Here is a 17,629-nt window from a genome sequence, read left to right as displayed (position 1 = left end):
AAGTTAGCAACATTTATTTTTTGATTGTGCTTGTTTTAGTCAACTGTTAAAATAGGAAATCAATGTGCTCACTACTAACGGTACTATTAATAGCCATAAATACTTCTTTCAGTTAAGCAGATATTTAAAAGGATAAATTACCACCAAGTCCCTGAAAGTTTATGTATGCAACCTGTTGGTTTGCTCCCTGTGTGACCATTTGGTTTAACAATTCATGTCATTTGATGGTCACAGAATTACTTCACTACCTAATTTACTGCTGTCACTAGTTTTTAGGCTGGCCCATAAACTTGAGCACTCATGGCACTAATCAAACATCTTACAAAACTCTCAGCACTTTTTGTATTATTATGTTTAGCTTGTTCTACCTTTCCCCAAGTATATCAGTCTACACAGCTACACTGCTCAATGTCTGGCTTGACTGAAAATAAAAAAAAGCCCAGGAGTTACTGAAAATTCTCATTTTGCTGCTAAGTAATTTTACTGAAGAAAAGTTGACCTTAAAATAGACCTGTAGTAGTAACAAGCGTTATGAACAGACACGTCCCTTAGAGGTTTTAGAAGGTGCTACTCCCCATCACAGAGCATTACCCTGAAATTATTTTAAGGAGGATCCTGAAGAAATTTTACTTTTGGGTGTGCCAATGTTCACCATTAATTCCCAGAAATATTCTGAGCACTCCCATGAATCTTGCTGATATTAAGGCTGGTCCAGGTACTACCCAATAACAAGGCATAAGGGTATGAGTAACTCTCACACTATTCTGTGTTGATTTCTCTGTAAGAGGTTGTGGTATGAGCAGTCTTCAAAACTCTTCTTTTACATGTTCATACCTAATCATATCTGAGTATTTTCTGAGAATTACAAATTTCTAGTGAAACGCTACTGTAGGTATCAAGCTGTCTTCGAAATTAATCTGTTTTCTATTAAGGGTGAACAATTATAATCATAAATTGTGTTACTATAAATAAGTGCTTTTATAACAACTATATGCATTTAGTAACCAAATTAAAAATCTTACCAATGAATATTTGATGAAGCTGCTTGTGTGTCAAAGTTAGACTACAATCTTTGTTCTCCTGAGTAGAAGATGGCATAGGACTAAGCCAGCTCCAAACCTGTGGTAAGCACAAGACACTGTCTCAGAGCAGGATCAAAATTCCTATGCTTTTTAATGTGGTGAACATATTATGCTCACATACTACTCAAGCATTTAACTTACTCCTTTGTTTGTAGATTTAGAAGCAATTGCTGCCAATTTTCGACTGGTTAACATGCAATTGTCATCTAAAGGAAGCATTTTGTGCTGTAGCTTCTCCTTGGGAAAATCTGCAACTGAGATGTTTGGTGACTTAAGACCTTCAGCTGATTTAATGCCTATGCTCACAGGATTGTTATAAATATGAAACTGCCTACAGGGAAGGAAAAAAAACAGGAATGTGGGAATCTAAAAGTTTGAGCATTCCACGATCTACACATGAAATTATTTAAAATTGTTAAACAAAACAATTAATATTTTAAGTAGGAATATTTCATTATTTAAAAAACCCTCAAGCACAGAAAATACCTTGAAGATTCTTTTATTGTTTTGGTTTTTACTGTAAAATAAGGCTAGATGACCAGTAAGATTAAAGGATTGTATCTGCTTCAGTCCAAAGAATAGATAACAATTTACATATTGTTTCCATTACTTGGGGTGAGCTAGACATCCTAGTTGGAAACACATATTTATTATTTAAAAAGAATCCAAAACAATGTTACGTTTTTTCCTATTAACCATAACCAAGTATTCTTAAAACTTGACACCTTAATTTAAGTTCATTTTAAGCTTAATTTCAAGTGCCCTGCCTCTATCCCTACATTTCACCCAGGAAGTGACCTCTATGTGTCTAAATATCTGAATAAAATAGGTTTTGAATGCATTATAAATGAAAGTCCCAAGATCATAGGCATTTTGGCATGGGGCAAATTTAGGTATATGATTGGTGCCATTAAGTTAATTCTGCATATATATTCACATATTTTGTGTAAGAGCCTAAAGTATTTATTTACCCTTTAAACCAAGTCTTACCTAGCAGCCTCTTTCGCTAAACGACGATGTCTTAACCTGGAAACGAAGTCTGTGTAGTATTTCTTACATTCTTCTCTTAACAGTTGTTCAGAGTGAGTATAAGCAAAATCTGGGTCTATATAATTATATCTCTCATTCTTTGTGAAAATTGTCCTAAATATTTAAAGAGAATTGTAGTTTCATTACACATGTAAAAAGATTCTGGGTCTTGTTAGAATGAAAACGTATTGATTTTGATACATATATATTTCATTCCACACATTCTTGTTATCACACTGATTATTAATATTTGACCTTGTAAAGGCAAAAATAAAAATGAAATATTGCAAATGTAATAGCTACATTTTTAGTTTCTTGTAAAAACACTCAAGAAACTTATGTGCAAGAGACTCAAGAATGCAATGAATTTTAAAGTACTGTCAGCCTGAAGAAAACCCAGTGAACTGTCATATGAGTAACCAATCTTGATCTACTATATGATATATAGATACATTTATGAGTTTAAATACTAGATTCACATAATTTTTACCTGTACTTTTTATTCCATTCACTAGGCCTAAGGCTGGCTGCACGATCATTAGGAAAAGCTGTAAGTGCATCATCCTTACAATTCCTGTTTTTCCGGTGAGTATGAATCTGTGTTTGGGTTGATTTAAGGATTGCCACAGGTGCTGTATCACTGAGCTGTCCTGTGCCACGAGCTACAAACTGTCCAGTTGCATTGGAAATCAAGGGTGTTAGACCTTAAAATTCAAATAAAACATAAACTAATATTTTCTAAATAAAATTCAATGTATCAGAAAATATATCTAATTTGCAATGGTCTACCCAGCAGCACAACAGCTGGTCACCCATCCCATTGTGTTTTCCTCAGAAAAGAGGGAAGAAGGCATTCACACCATATCAAGAGCCAACTGCCTCCCTGGGCCTGGATCACACAAACAAACAGACGAGGTCAGACCAGCTGTTTCCAGCTGTGATGCTTTGTCTTGCATAGACACATCATCAGACATTCAGCTGCCTCTGTCCCAGTGCTGTTCACAGCATCCTAAAGCTTGTCTTAAGGGCTGCAAACACAGGCATGAATTTTGACAAAAGCTCCCAAGCTATAACAACAAAAAGAAAGCTCAGATCTTTGTCACTCTAGTTTTAGAAAAGCACATCCACATGAACATTAAAGAGAAAAACTATGGCAGAAAAAGTTATACTTCAACTGCCCTTTCCTGCCTCACCTGAAAAAAAAAAAAAATTGATCATGAAATACATTTGTTTTACCCACTTTAGCCTTACTTTAATCCAAAATGGCTACCAAAAAGAAACCCAACCAAAAAATCAAAAACTACTTTCCATCTTCTAAGCCACAGGAGTGATTACAACTTCCACTGGCCAGAAAAGCACAGTTTGCAAGAAGTTTCATTCCAGTCTCTCCCCTGCCTTCACCTGAATACAGAGACACATGTACACATACTCATCTGCAGAGAGTAGGAGAAGATAACAGGAAGATATAGAACCATCTAGAAAAAGATCAGAAAAAAACAAAATAATTTTTCCTCCACACTTCAAGCTTAAAAGCAAAACACATATATCCCTCATAACCTCTTTACAAACCTGCAAAAGGGAGGAAAATGGGGACATTATACAGCAAATGGCAGACAAGAGCATGTAGAAAGCCCAAAAAACTTGAATACTACATTAAATCTTTGATCCAAAGAAACCACTTATTTCAATTGTGTTTCTGAAGCAGGAAAACTGAAGGAGCTCTGGATTTCAATAATAAAACAAAGAAATTGCCAAAGTTCAGTTTCTCATCAATTCTTGATAGCCATGGATTAGAAATACTTTCCTGAAAGTAGCAGGAATTTGCCCAGTGGCTTATCAACCATTCTGTACTTGTAGGAAGAACAGCATTTTATCAAAACTTTCCAGTAGCTTCCTGTTTTTACTCCCCCACAATGGAGAAAATGAGTATTGCCTTCCTGTTTCTCATTAGTGAGTACATCTTCAAGCTGGCAGCAGCTAAAGAGAATTCAAGTTCCCCCCCACATCAACACACAGGCACCAGTGCACAGGACAAGCCCATTGCAGCGGTGCTGCAGAGGCTGCAGCACATCTGATGCTAGAAAAAATCATGTTTGCCATGACTGGTTTACAATTCAGTGACAGCTTAGTCAAATCTACTGTAAAGTGTTTGTTCACAGAAAACATCTGGAATACAAGGAACAAATTAAAGGCTAATTATTGCTCATCCTGAAAGATTCTTTATGCTGGCACGGGCTTCACAGGAGGGGAAGAGCCAGTGGACACAGAACAGGTAGCAGGCTGTATGAACTGGCAAATTCATCTGGCAGTAGTAACTTTGAATCAATAAAGAACATGCTGTTATCTTTCCTAGGTTCTTCCTGTGCTTTACATACCTCTCAATTTATTCCTGAAACATCTTAGCACTGCGGCAGCATTGCTTGCAAAAGCTAAACCTTATAAAAGTTATAAAAGTATGATGAGAATTTATGCTTTAAGAGTTCAATATTTTATAAAGTTATGGGAGGGTGTACCATTATTTTAGCCATTGTTTTGTAGTCTTATGGGACATATGTTATACAACTGACCATTCCCTGCAGTCCCAAAGAGATATTACTTATTACAAGCAAAGTAAACAGAGTAAAAAATTCTCTTTTAAAATGCTGAAAATGTGGGTTTAAAACATTTTATCACTTTTCACTTACGTTTTTAGCATCTTACCAGGATTAATTGTGAATAGAACGCTTTTTCGTTTAGATTTACACACACCAAGTAAGGTCAAATATATTTGATGAAAGGATTTTGTCTTCAAAACATCCACATTATTTTTATCTACTCCTGTACCAATGATATCAATAATTTGCTTCATCTCAAATGTTCCTATTTGACGTGGAGAAAATGAAAACTTCACTTCCTGGAAAAGAAGACTCATTATGAGACATATGAGGCAGAAAAGAGTCAAGTTTTGTGTAATTCTCTATATGACTGAGTCACTGAGTCACTTCTGTCCACACATCTCTAAGACAGGTGTTCAAAACTGGGCTTGCAGATGTACCAATAGGCACATAAAAATTAGCAATATAAGGTAACATAAAAGTGTGACACATCAGAACACAGCAAAGTCTCATTTGTTTACTTCTGAGAGAAATCTTCTGTCCTGAATTACAGGTTTGGGAAATTGTAAATGTTTCCATATTTGACTTACTTTTTGGCAAGGTTTCTTCCATTAAAAGAAATATTATCTTACTTGAATATTTTTTATTTACTGAAACAAATTAACAGTATCCTGAAAAAATATTTGAGTATAAATCAATCTTCTCAAATCAGTAAAAATTTAAAAAAAAATTTACAGAGAGAAAAAACCCTTTTAAAGTTGCCTTAGTACTACAATTTTTTTTCACATTTAAAGTAATACAAAGTAATATAAAGTAATAACCTAAGAGAAAGAGGGAATTACCTTTTCAGATTTTTTTTCAAGTTTTCCTCTTTCAGGAGAAATACTGAAGTGAGCAGTCTTGCGGAAGCTGAATGTCACTGGAAGGAACTCGGATTCATTTTTCATTGTGCACACAACTTGTGTTTGTTCACCCAAATAACACTCCTTAAAATCAATTACTGTTCCTGGCTGAAGAGTTAACATCACAGGAAACCCAGAACCCATCAAAGCTAAGTCCACGTGACAAGAATGACTCCCTGCATTAGACAAACAAAAACAAGCAAACAAACAAAAAACCAAAAAAACCAAACCCCTCTCACACCCATTATCTCACTAACAGAGAAGTCATGCTGCAGCTGTATAGTCACAAAAATAAAATAACACCACAAAGCAGAATGTTTTATAATGCAGTTTTTATAAACCTAACACTGAGATCTTTACTTATAAGAGCTGTTAGATAATGTATACCCTCAGTAAGGAGATTGAGGATGATCACACACGCACTTGAAAATACACAAAACTGGTATTACAAAAGTGCTGGGGGCTTTTTATGTCCTTCAAATATTTTCACTTACAATTATTATAATTTATAATTAAGTTGTAGGTGTTCATTCGTGACACACATTAATCCCTCCTTCCTACTCACTGTTCAAAGAGGTTTTGGTGCTGAAGCATTAAAGATGCAAGTTAATTTATTTGTGTTGATACAAACAAACAAAGCAGATTTACCATAAAACTATTAAGATTATCAAGAATGTTTTTAAAAATTAAAATATCAAGATATACAATTTTATCATCCATATATATATTTCTGATGATGACTATACATTTCTAACATACTTGTGCTTGCTGTGGCACCGTCACTGAGGGACTGTATACAGCCACCTCTCTTCCCAACAGATTCAAATCTCAGAAACAGGACATAATCTTGAACCAGTGATGAGTCCTTCACTTCAAGGTTTCTTTCAAATTTTCTGTAAGAATCACAATTTCTAATTAAAAGATAGGAAAAAAAATAAACCTCTAAACCCACAAAAAATCAAGATATATTTTTGAACATCCAGTCTGGCCTCTTTGCTGTCAGTAACAGCTCGAACAAATGATCTTCACACTTCCTTTCAAAAAAGGCAAATAGTAACAAATTTAAACTCATCAATATCTGTGTGATTATTAGACTGGTAATTTGATATCTTTTCCAGTCTATAACAGTTTTCTAAACTAATACCACATGCATAATAACTACCTGTATTTAGATTTGAGTAAGGGAAAATGGCAAGAGCACATTTGCTTTTTCTTTTCCTTATCCAAGAAGAAATGTTTGTTTATGTTTAGTTTTTGGTTTTGTTTTGGGGTTTTTTGTTTGTTTGTTTTTTTAATGAGATGAGAGCTCTCTGAAATGTTTCACTCTCTTGGTGGTTAACATATGACAAAATCTAATAAAATTCCTATTCTCACAAAACCATCTCAACCAGCTCTTGCTCCAAATACACCCTTAGTGTATTATAAAACATAAAATCATAGAAACACTTCAGACTTTGCTTTCTTATTTGCAGAATCACACCAAGAAATTCCTTTTAACACACATAAATACACAAGAAGTTATTCAGAAATAATTTGCAGACTTATTAGCTCAAAATTATTTTCTCTAACACAGATCTTGCAGAACAGTGCAGACCAATCAACTTGTGCATGCATGTGCATTTAATTGGTATCACTCACTCACTCTGGACTAAAGCAAAGTGTAATCAAAGATTTCTCATAAGGCAGCAAAGTTCCTTCATTGGGAACACACAAGATCAAGGTGGAAACATCTACATCTCTATTTTTCAGGCTTAAGTCTTGTAAAACAGCATCTGTATTCCCCTGAAGATCTGTCCCCTAAAAAAAAAATCAAAATATGGAATAGTTCAGCCTGCTCTTCTTTCCCTTTTTTTTTAACAAATAGAAAGACATAACACAGGAAATACATTGACATAGTTACACATCACATGACTAATAATCAATTTTTAAATCAATTTCATGTCGATGTTTTGAATTCTCTTTTTGAAACATGATTCTCAGTCAGATTATTTCACTGTCTGAGAAAAACAAGTGAAACCACAGATGATTGACATCTTAGAACTCAAAAGTTTATTTTTGTAACTCCTAGTAAGTAATAAGAAAAAAAAAATTAGTAGGATTTAAAGCAAAATTGCTAAAACAAAAACCCCAGCAAAACTAGAAGAACCACACTCAGGGAATGCAATTAGCATTTTTAAGGTTAAAATATCACATAGTGAAACAGAAATAAATGAAAAACTCAGTTCTAGGGTTAAATTGAAGTAAAAAACATGTTGGTTGGACAGAAGTTTTGGAAAGCCTATTGATCAGGAAAAACTACGATATAGTAAACGAGACTAGAACATGAATGTTGAGAAATAAAAAATGCAAATGTAGAAATGAAAACTAGTTTTCAACTAAAATAAAAACCAGAGCAGTTTCTCACCATTTCTCCTCCAATGGCATTGTCTTCCAGTACGGCTACCCAATCCATACACTCAGGGCTTTCATTGTATAAATTTATTTGTTCAGTCTTTGAAGTCCCAAAGTAAAGAGGTCCAAAGTTAATGCATTTCAGTACTTTTCCACAAGACACTCCAAGAACTTTAAGAACTTGTTCAACCACAACACCTTTGATCCATACTTCAGTACAGCCACGACCTTCCAACTCCACTCTGCCAGTAAGAGTAATAAGCAGCAACATGTAATGTAGAGAAGTGTTAGAAATAATCAGTTTGGTTAGTTTGGTTTGAATTAGAATTTGTGCAAAAAAAAAGAAAAAAAAAGACCCAATCCAAGCTTTCCATAGATAAACTACGTGGGGAGAGCAGGGCAGAGGCCATGTCCTTGACAGTGGTCTTACAGGAATATCACCAATCAGGAAAAATCCCACCTTACATGGTGGAGTTTTGGGTTTGTTTTGTTTTTTGAATTTTTCTAAATGTTTGACATGATAGGAATGACATCTGCAAAGAATTAGGAAGTGTCCACAGACAATACACTGCTCTTATCCCTCAGAGTCTTTGTATCTAAATACCAATTTTAGTGTATAATACCTAATTTTCTCATAGGGAACTGGAGCTAGAAGTTCATCTGAATAAGCATGAAAGAACTGCAGCTGTTCCTGCCTGGGAGCTGCATCTTGATGACACCACAAATGACCAACAGATCATACAGACATTGTACAAATTTTTGTTATTAGAATTCTACCGGAACAAAGCGTATTTGTTCTTGATGAACAAAAGAATCAAGTAATAATACACCCTGTTTTTCAAACAGAATCATCTGTCCTTATGAATAGCCTCTGAGCTGAAAACAAAATTTTAATTTAAAAAAAAAATCTTTGTTTTCAGTAGTCACATATATATTTACACAAGGGATCTGGGAGAGGGTCTCAAACTCTCTAAATATCATCTTGAAACTTTCGAAGAGAAGATTCCACTGAGAATAATTTTGCTTGCACATAGAAGGTAAATGTTTATAGACAACATGGTAAATGGAAATAACCATGGTGTTTTCATGAAAATTATACTCTCTCCAAATCAAATTCCTGTCAAACACCCATCACAAGACTTTAAATATAACCCTGTTTAAATACATATGTACACCTGTATACATATATATTAATATATTTGTGCAAGGCTTAACAAGAAAACATAACATTTCATTTAGTCTAAAGAATATAACAATAACTACTGGGAAACACCAAATTCACTGACAGAATTAAGCAGAATTTAAGGCAGGAAAAGGGTGCAGGATGAAATCTGAGCTCTATGTAGTTATGTTTTCTCAGCTGAATAGATAAATTATCTACTAGACTGCATGAAACAGTAGCCAAGATAAGGTGAAGAAAATAGTGATGGCAGCCTGGACAGCAAAAGTGAAGCATAAAGCAGGACACATAGCAACCAAAGGGTTGAAAGTTAGTAGCCAAAGTATGGTATGAAGGAGGATGTAACTGTGAAGCAATAGCACAGATACCACCTTGCCTGTCACTCTATGAGAACTTTTCTCCTGATGCTTCATTTCCTCTTCCAACAGGGCAAAAGCAAGAACAAGAAAAATTGAACTTAAAGTTTATCTTAATAACTTAAGATAAAATGGAAAGCTTCCATATTCACCCAAAAAAAAAAAAAAAAACCAAAAAAAAACCCCAACCCAAAAAAAAAGAACTAACCAGAAAAAACAACCCACAGAAACTCCAAACCGTGAACCAAAACTAAACCAAAACACCCAACAAACCAACCACACCCTATTCCCACATTGCCCAGAGAGGTTGGGGACATCCCATCACTGCAAGTGTTCAAGGATAGGCTGGATGTGGCTCTGAGTAACGTGGTCTGGTAGAAAGTCCCTGCCCATGGCAGGAGGATTGGAACCACAGGACTTAAATGTCCCTTCCAAGCCAAACCACTCAGTGATTCTATAAGGTAAGCATTTAACAGCAATCTACTCCTACAAGAGTTAGTGTTGCAAATACATTCCTTCCAGTGAAAATAAGATACATCAAAGAACACCATAATGTTTCTGACTCCTGAAACATATAAAGTTAAAAGAAAACAAGCAGTTACAGAAGCTAAGAAAAGTGAGGAACACAGGATGTGCAGAAAGGTGAAAGATACAAAAGCCCCAGGTTAGTTTTATTCCGAAAAATGTGCAAACATCCCAGATCTTTAAGAATTATGAAAGATTTTTATTAACACAACCAGGTATACAATTTATGCTCCAGTTTTCCGTGGAGATAATATAACAATCAAATTAATTTAATAAAACTAAATATTAAAGACAGCAACTGATGCTTAGGAACTTAACTTTTTTAGATAACAATTCATAATAAAGACAAGAATTAATAACAGACAAAAATGGAATTTATAGAGCTGTATTTCTTCAGTCATACACTCACTTCATCACTTCTTTGATGACTCCGGGTGCATCTGTGCAGATATCCACTTTAATTGTCCTTACTGATCTTGGCTTTACCACTCCTCTGGTAGGTTTTATGTTAAACAGGACAACCCCATCGTATGATATTCTAAATACACCTAAAAAAACCCCAGAGCAATAAACAGAACACTACAAATATAAAGCTGTAGATTTATATGCTTCTATTACATGCTTGAAATTACACAACACATAATGCAGATGTTCAGAAGCACTATGTTTTCCTACGAAAAAAAGGAAACATAGAGTTAACCTTTTTAAAAGCTATTTCTAAAAGAGAGTAGACATTATTTCCAGGCTTTAATTATTACACCACATGTCCAATTCCATTTTGCAAGCTATGATTGTAACAGGAAAGATATTCACATTCCAAACAAAAGTGACTATGTCACAAAACAGCTGTAAGTAACATTTTCAAGTTATACAAAGCTCTAGGGAGATACAGTAGCCAGGAAGTTAAGGGCATATTGCAGGTAAAAACAGCTTCTATGATTTGGTCTGTACCTAACACAGCTTACTGCAGAAGAAAACAGTAAGTATTTCTAGGTTACAATAATATTGTTTAAAATGCAAAAAACCCCTGTATATAACAAACAACACTAATGATCTGTCATTATATCATAGACACAAAGAAATTGTTTAAAATGTATGAAAAATGCACTTTTTTATTTCATAGAAAAGATAATCTCTGATATGAGATCAGAAACAGGAATAAAGGACTTGTTTAGTGCATGGGATGACAAGTTAAATGCAATTCTCAAGTCTCAGGCCAGCATAGAGCACTTCCTGCTCATACAGTTTACGTGCTGTTACTGTGACCTGCTGTATGATTTACAGAGCCTACAGAAACACAGATTCAGCTGCTCTTCCCTTGTCTGCCCTCAAGACATTCTTTACCAACCATCACCTTTTTAGTAATTTTCATTCAATCCTATAAAACTCCACCATGCAGCCTGAATGTATCATTCAACAGAGTTTATACCTAGAAACAGTTCCCTATACATTATGAAAAAAATAATATCATACAAATTAGTTGTAGATGCATATGTACTGTAGGTTATCTCATTTTCTTCACCTAATCATAACTGCTAAAAGTAATAAGTTAGCATGTATGAGAAAGACATTATATAAACTACATACTACATCTTTAAGTTGAACTGGCTAGGAAAACCCTCCCCAGTAATTTCTCCTTTTGTTTAATGGAAAAAAAAAAAATTAAAAATCTGCTTTATCTAGACAGAAATTTGATTTTTTTATTTTTGGGGGTTTTTCTGGGGGTTTTTTTGTTTTGTTTTGGATTTTTTTTAATAGTGCAACTCAGCTCTGTGTTTCTGTAATCATGTATTTTCTCTTGGTACAGTATTTCATATGAGAATCTAGGAGACAAATGTTCCCACAACCTTGGCCTAATGCAAAAAAAGACAGCCTGTAACGTAACAACAGCTGCACAAATGAGGAACCAAAATAATTAACTGCCTTAAATTTGTTGTTTGAAATTCAGCATAGTTGCCACCCTGCTTCTGGAGAAAGGTGTCTGCAGCTTTGTCCACTGCAAAAGGCAATCAAACAGGTTATTTGGATCAGGTAAGCATTCTTATGCTCATTTGTCCATGTTTCTTACTCTCCTTGGAATAGCTGCTCACAGAAATTTAGGGATGTGCCTGTTGTAAAAGCTGTAGGATTTCAAAAGTTATGGCAGCAAAATAAAAGGCCTCTCATTATCTCTTAGCAACAAATACAGTTCAATTCCCATCCTAGAGGACTTTAGCTCAGAAAGTGCAGGGAACTCATAGTTGTTTATTCAAGAGACAGGTCTGGGGATCACAGAAGCACAAAGCAAGGGCAGATGTAATTTTCTGCTGTCTATGCTGGGCACACTAAGGCAATGAGCAACTATTATTTTTACATCTTTCAAATGGGACTCAAAAGTAGAGAACTCATAAAATTTTCAAAGTTCTAAAGTAATTTTTCTTTCCTAAATGGAAACATAGTAGTGGCTACATAAACAGCGGGCCACGTACAACACCTGCAGCTACAATACTCATAATCTACATAACCCAAAATTTCAGTTAATTGCTACTTGGTCACTGAAGTTTTAGCTTGCATAAAAGATGCTTTCCAATAAAATAAAATATTTGTATGATTTAATGCACACTAAATATTTACCTGAAGTTGATCCACGGTTAGCAATTCTAATCTCTTTAGTAATTAGTTTATTGTTTGCCATCATTTCACCAAAATCCATCTCTGACTCTATTTCCAGACAACAGTACGGAATTAATCTGCAGAGACAAGACAACATTATATTTCCCAGAACTTGAAAATACCTTTGCATTTTAAAAGAAATTTGATTAAGCACTCCAGTGGAAGAGAGTTCTCCTTTTGTCCTAGTTGTCCTATCAAGGTTTTGGCAACTCACTTCAGCACTACAGCATACTCAGGGAAGGTATAAAAGAGAGGTACTTATCTATCAGCCTGTTTAATGACTGACTATTCTAACTTTAAAACAATATAGCTTTAAACAATTAGTCAAAATTAAATGCACACATTTCTATTTCATTTTAAATACTTCATTACAGTACTTCAAATGAAACTATCATGGGTTAGTTGCATCACAAAATAAGACCAAATAATTCACCATAATCCATTATGAGCTGCCTGAACTAAAAGCAGTGAGGAAGCAGTGCCAATGTCCTTTTACAGTCCTGTGTTTGATACATACTTTATGCAACTTTAGCAAAACTTATTACAACAGACAGAAGTGGGTAATGACACACACCACAAGGTACTTCTATTATTTATTTAAAAGCCTCAGCCAATGTGATGATATCACTGTATTGGATACTTTTTAGGCATAATGAAAAGATCATGCCTCAGGAAACTTGTATTTTAAAGACTCCAATACAGTGACACCTCTGATCTCACATAAAACCGTGTTTCAAATCAACTGCATCCAGACATTCTTATAAGAAGCTTTACTGGAAAACTGAAACAAAAGTAATTCTCCTCTGAAGATTCAAATATCACCCTTCCCAAGTGGACAGAAATAAGCATACATTCTAAATGCAATGAGATTTTCTAATAGATACAGACCTGTGCAAAAAGGAGGTAGTCACGTTAAAGGGTTCGGGGTTAGTGTTTTAATACAGTGTGAGGTTTATTTGCTTGCTTTAGTTTGCTGGCTGGGGTTTTTTTATGAAGCTGGAATTTACTGCTTTTGCATGACACAAAACACATTTTGGAAAATGCTGATTAAAAGAAATCATAAAGTATACTTTTTTTTTCCAAACACACACACACACAAAAATATTAAAGCCTGTCAACGTTTTCCCTGCAAAAGACACTTAAACATGAATGTCTTAGGTTACAGTGCAAGATGTAACCAAAAGTATGTATTCTATCACCATCTGTGAAAACCAGGTGGGGCAGTGTTCTTTGTCTCTTCCATGACACATCCCTGATAACTCCCTCCGGGGGATATCTTCTGTTCATGGGCCACCAAGCCTCACAGCATGACTCATAAAATTACATCATCCCACTGTGAGATGCTCCACCCAGGGGGAGGAACCGAGCAGTTTTAGAATCTGAGGTCTAGAACACCACACTCAGCCCTTACCTACTGGGGTCCCAGAGGACAAGAGCTACATAACCACCACTGGGCCTTCAGAGGAGCACCAGACCCTTCTACAGGATCACCGCTTCAACAGGACCACATCTATCACCTCAAGAGGAGTGCAGCCACCGTTTATTTGGACTGCTACCACCACCCTGCCCAGCAGGGTGTCAGGTCCTATTCTGACTCTGTCAGTGTTTCTGTACTATTGCATTTATTTTTAATATTCCTAATAAATTGTAGTTCTGACTTCAAGTCTCTCACTGGTTTGCTTTCAAACTAGTACACATGAAGATGTGAAATCTATTAATCTATTGGAAGTCCTTTCCAGAAAAGAGTCACCAGTAGCATTATCATCCTAAGTGGCCTTACCTTCACAATACTACCCTGATAAAAATTTTCAAAATTCCTTGAACAAGAGACGTTGCTCTAAACCACGCACCGTATTTGTAGAATTAGGCACCATATGTTTCACTATAATCCAGATTTGCAACTGTTATGAACAATTACTGTAAAATCTTTTGTATTAATGATTCAGTACAAAGCAAAAACATTAAGAGTAGTTGTTGACTTGTCTAATAATACAGAATTCAAGATTATCAACATTATCACAACCAAGTTAGAATAAGGCAAAACTAAAAACCCAGACTGTCTGTGATCTTAGAGGAACATCACAGCAATTAACTTCTTACCAATGTACTGCTCTGAAAAAAAAAAATCTTACTTTTGTAAGAAAACTTACTGTTTGTTTTCCATGCAATTGACAGACTAATTACAAAGCCATATCTGACATGTATAAGTAAACTTCCCACAAGATTAAACTGCAAATATTAACAGCAGCACATGAACTTCTGAATATCATACCCAAGCAGGGGGATATCAACTATGTCATCGTCTACTAAAAGAATTAATTTATCCTGAAGATCTTCTGCACAGTTGGGAGTATATTCCACAACAGCTTTCACTTGAAGTCCAGACGCAATGGGTTTTTCTGGATTTTCCACAATCAATTTAAACTGAAATTAAAAAAAAAGTTTTTAATTGTTACACATTTCTAGATTAAGAAGGATATACATGTAGTTAATTTTCAGAAGAACACAAATGTTGATTTAAAACTTACCATGAACTTATATGTAGGATTTTATAATTTTACCTCCCTGTTTACTGAAGTTCAGACTTTTTACAGGAAAAGAGAGAGACAGAATGAATTAGCAAAATTTTCTAGTCTTTCCAAGAGAGCTACAGCTTTTCCTACTGTTGCAAAAAACCTTCTGAAGCAACACAAAATTAAATCAACTATTATTCAGAGAAGAATATCTTTAGTGCCTGAGAAAAGTACAAGGATTAAGTCTCAGTTCAAAGCAGCAACAAAAGGGGACAGGTAAGAGTTTCCTGTAGGTCTGACTGACATCAACAGAAAGTCTCACTGCACACTAAAAATCTGCTTGAAAGGCACCTCCAGTCTTGGGGGTCAAATGAAAAAGAAAAAAAACCAGAAGCAGCTGACAGAGAGCACCCCTTCCTCTCTCAAAAAAATAGTGCTGCATTTGGTGTTAGTAACCTCCTGTTTAAATCCAACACCCCCTGCACCTGTCCTTCAACAGAAGATACAAGTAACCCACTAGCACATAGAGGGAAATGCAGCCTTTCCCACATTCCTAGGAAAGCCTCATAGTAAAGTCTAGAGCTCCTCTGGTGGTTCAGTCTCCTTACAATTCACAGTACCCCATGCACAGTGGTCTTCTGCTGTTTATGTCCAGGTTAAATATTTTTTATTTCTGAAAGACAGAAATACTTCCCAGTATTCTCTAAGTTTTCTGTTCTAATTTATGTTTTAAATACACAAACATAATTTACTACTTGCTGTTTCTGCTGTCTGAGCATCTCCTATTCCTTTAGAGTCCTCCTAGCAGTATAAATACTCAACTAAAGGAAATTTGTTATGTCATGCACATCATGATTATGGGCTTGATATTGAAAGAGTGGCCATGTTTTAATTCTGAGGTGTGTAGAATCTATCTGTTCTCTAAAAAGAATTAAACATCCAAGCTTTTTCATTTTATACAAGACAAAATTGTTCTATTGTACTAGGAACATACAATGGAGCCTATGGAAAACTGCTTTGTGAGCTTAATTCCTTGAAAGGCATTTCTTGGCCATGCACTATGACAGCTCAAGAAAGGTTATTTTTCAGTGCTTCCACTCTGTGTATGTAATGCATCAGAATGTACTTCAGAGGAGTCATACACTTCAGAGCCTTGTAATCACAGATAGCAACACAAGGTCTGGGAATGAAAAGGGGCATCACAACAGACCTTCCTGGAACGGAGGCTGTAAAGTGGAATCTTGTTCCCTAGCTGTTATCTTGGTCATCTCCTGTACAATGGTATAAAAATATACAGCAAAAGGCAAGAGTTAAGCACAGAGGGGAAAACCACAAAGCTATGATTTAGTAACCTTTTCTCTTTTCTAAAATTGACTCTGCCTTTCCACTTCTGGAGCACATGAAAAATGGATAAGGCTGATAAAAACTAACAAAACAGAGTAAGCACAGCCCTACCAAATCAAGCACTCTTGACAGTTTCCAGCTCATACCAAAAGTCTTCAGCTACAGTTTAATAAGAATCAAGCTGCCACTCTTGCCCTCAAAAAGAAAGGCTCACTACTCAGTGAAATTATTCAAGGTACTTCAATTATCTGAAAATCATATTGATGACCACCCTGAATTATAGTTCAAGTTGCCATGAACACAAAGCAACATCAGCTTTTGCTCAGCCCCTGATGCCAGTTCATTCCAACCTTTTGATCTTAATTTTGACATCATTTACAAACAATAAACTACTAACCACAGCAGGGTTTTGCTGGAGCCACATAGGTTAGGAAGGCTCAACTGGTTAGAATAGTAAAGATGCATTTGCCCTTAAAAAGTCTGGCAATGCAGTGACTTTTCCAGAACTTATCAGATGTTATTAATAGCAGTCATACTATCTTGAGAAAAGATTGCAAACCTCCTCTTTTCTGAGAAAACTTAAACTACTTCTTTTTTGAGAAAGCTCTCATCAAGCAAATACTACAAGGGGACTATTCCAGTCAAAAAACTTAAAAGTATACAACTCCGAAATGAGGTAAGAGAGCTGTCACTTCCCAGATTTGGGGTTCACACCGCAGCAAAGTGACCCATTTTTACAGAATGCTCCCCGAAGTTACAAGGAACTCGTGGGCTTCTTGCGGGACGAATTCTGGAGAGCGCGAAGCCAGCCAAGAAGGCAAAGCAGGATTTGCTGCCGACAAGGGAGTTGATCACAGAACCGCTAAGGCTGGAAAAGACCTCCAGCACCATCGAGTCCAACTGTTAATGGTCCATGTAGTAAGGAAAGCCTGTTTATTTCTACTGAAACTATGGGTTTAAGAAAGAAGGAGCTCTCTCTAAACTGCTCACAACCTCGGGAGAATAAAGAGCCCGGAAGCTCAGAGTTCCCTTCGTTCTGCTGCTGCTCCCGCGGGCTGGAG

At 35.7% G+C, this 17,629-nt stretch overlaps 1 protein-coding gene across 1 annotated transcript in view; it reads right to left on the bottom strand.

The window, feature by feature from the left end:
• CFAP47 (cilia and flagella associated protein 47) overlaps nt 1–17,459 on the bottom strand; it is a 278,872-nt gene extending 261,413 nt beyond the window's left edge. Inside the window, exons 1-13 of the mRNA XM_017733531.1 lie at nt 17,283–17,459; nt 14,984–15,135; nt 12,673–12,788; nt 10,469–10,607; nt 8,012–8,240; nt 7,250–7,404; nt 6,367–6,500; nt 5,548–5,783; nt 4,812–5,004; nt 2,602–2,815; nt 2,073–2,225; nt 1,224–1,413; nt 1,023–1,119 (exon numbers count right to left, since the gene is read on the bottom strand). Of these exons, the coding sequence (XP_017589020.1) occupies nt 1,023–1,119; nt 1,224–1,413; nt 2,073–2,225; nt 2,602–2,815; nt 4,812–5,004; nt 5,548–5,783; nt 6,367–6,500; nt 7,250–7,404; nt 8,012–8,240; nt 10,469–10,607; nt 12,673–12,788; nt 14,984–15,135; nt 17,283–17,459 (2,185 nt within the window). The remainder of the gene's footprint in view (nt 1–1,022; nt 1,120–1,223; nt 1,414–2,072; nt 2,226–2,601; nt 2,816–4,811; nt 5,005–5,547; nt 5,784–6,366; nt 6,501–7,249; nt 7,405–8,011; nt 8,241–10,468; nt 10,608–12,672; nt 12,789–14,983; nt 15,136–17,282) is intronic.
• Between the last annotated feature and the right edge of the window lie 170 nt (nt 17,460–17,629).

This window comes from Corvus brachyrhynchos, unplaced genomic scaffold, assembly GCF_000691975.1.
Source record: "Corvus brachyrhynchos isolate BGI_N302 unplaced genomic scaffold, ASM69197v1 scaffold34, whole genome shotgun sequence".
In the NCBI taxonomy this organism is placed as follows: Eukaryota; Metazoa; Chordata; class Aves; order Passeriformes; family Corvidae; genus Corvus; species Corvus brachyrhynchos.
Note: the sequence above shows the minus strand (reverse complement) of the source record. Positions and strands in the feature narration are given on the sequence as shown.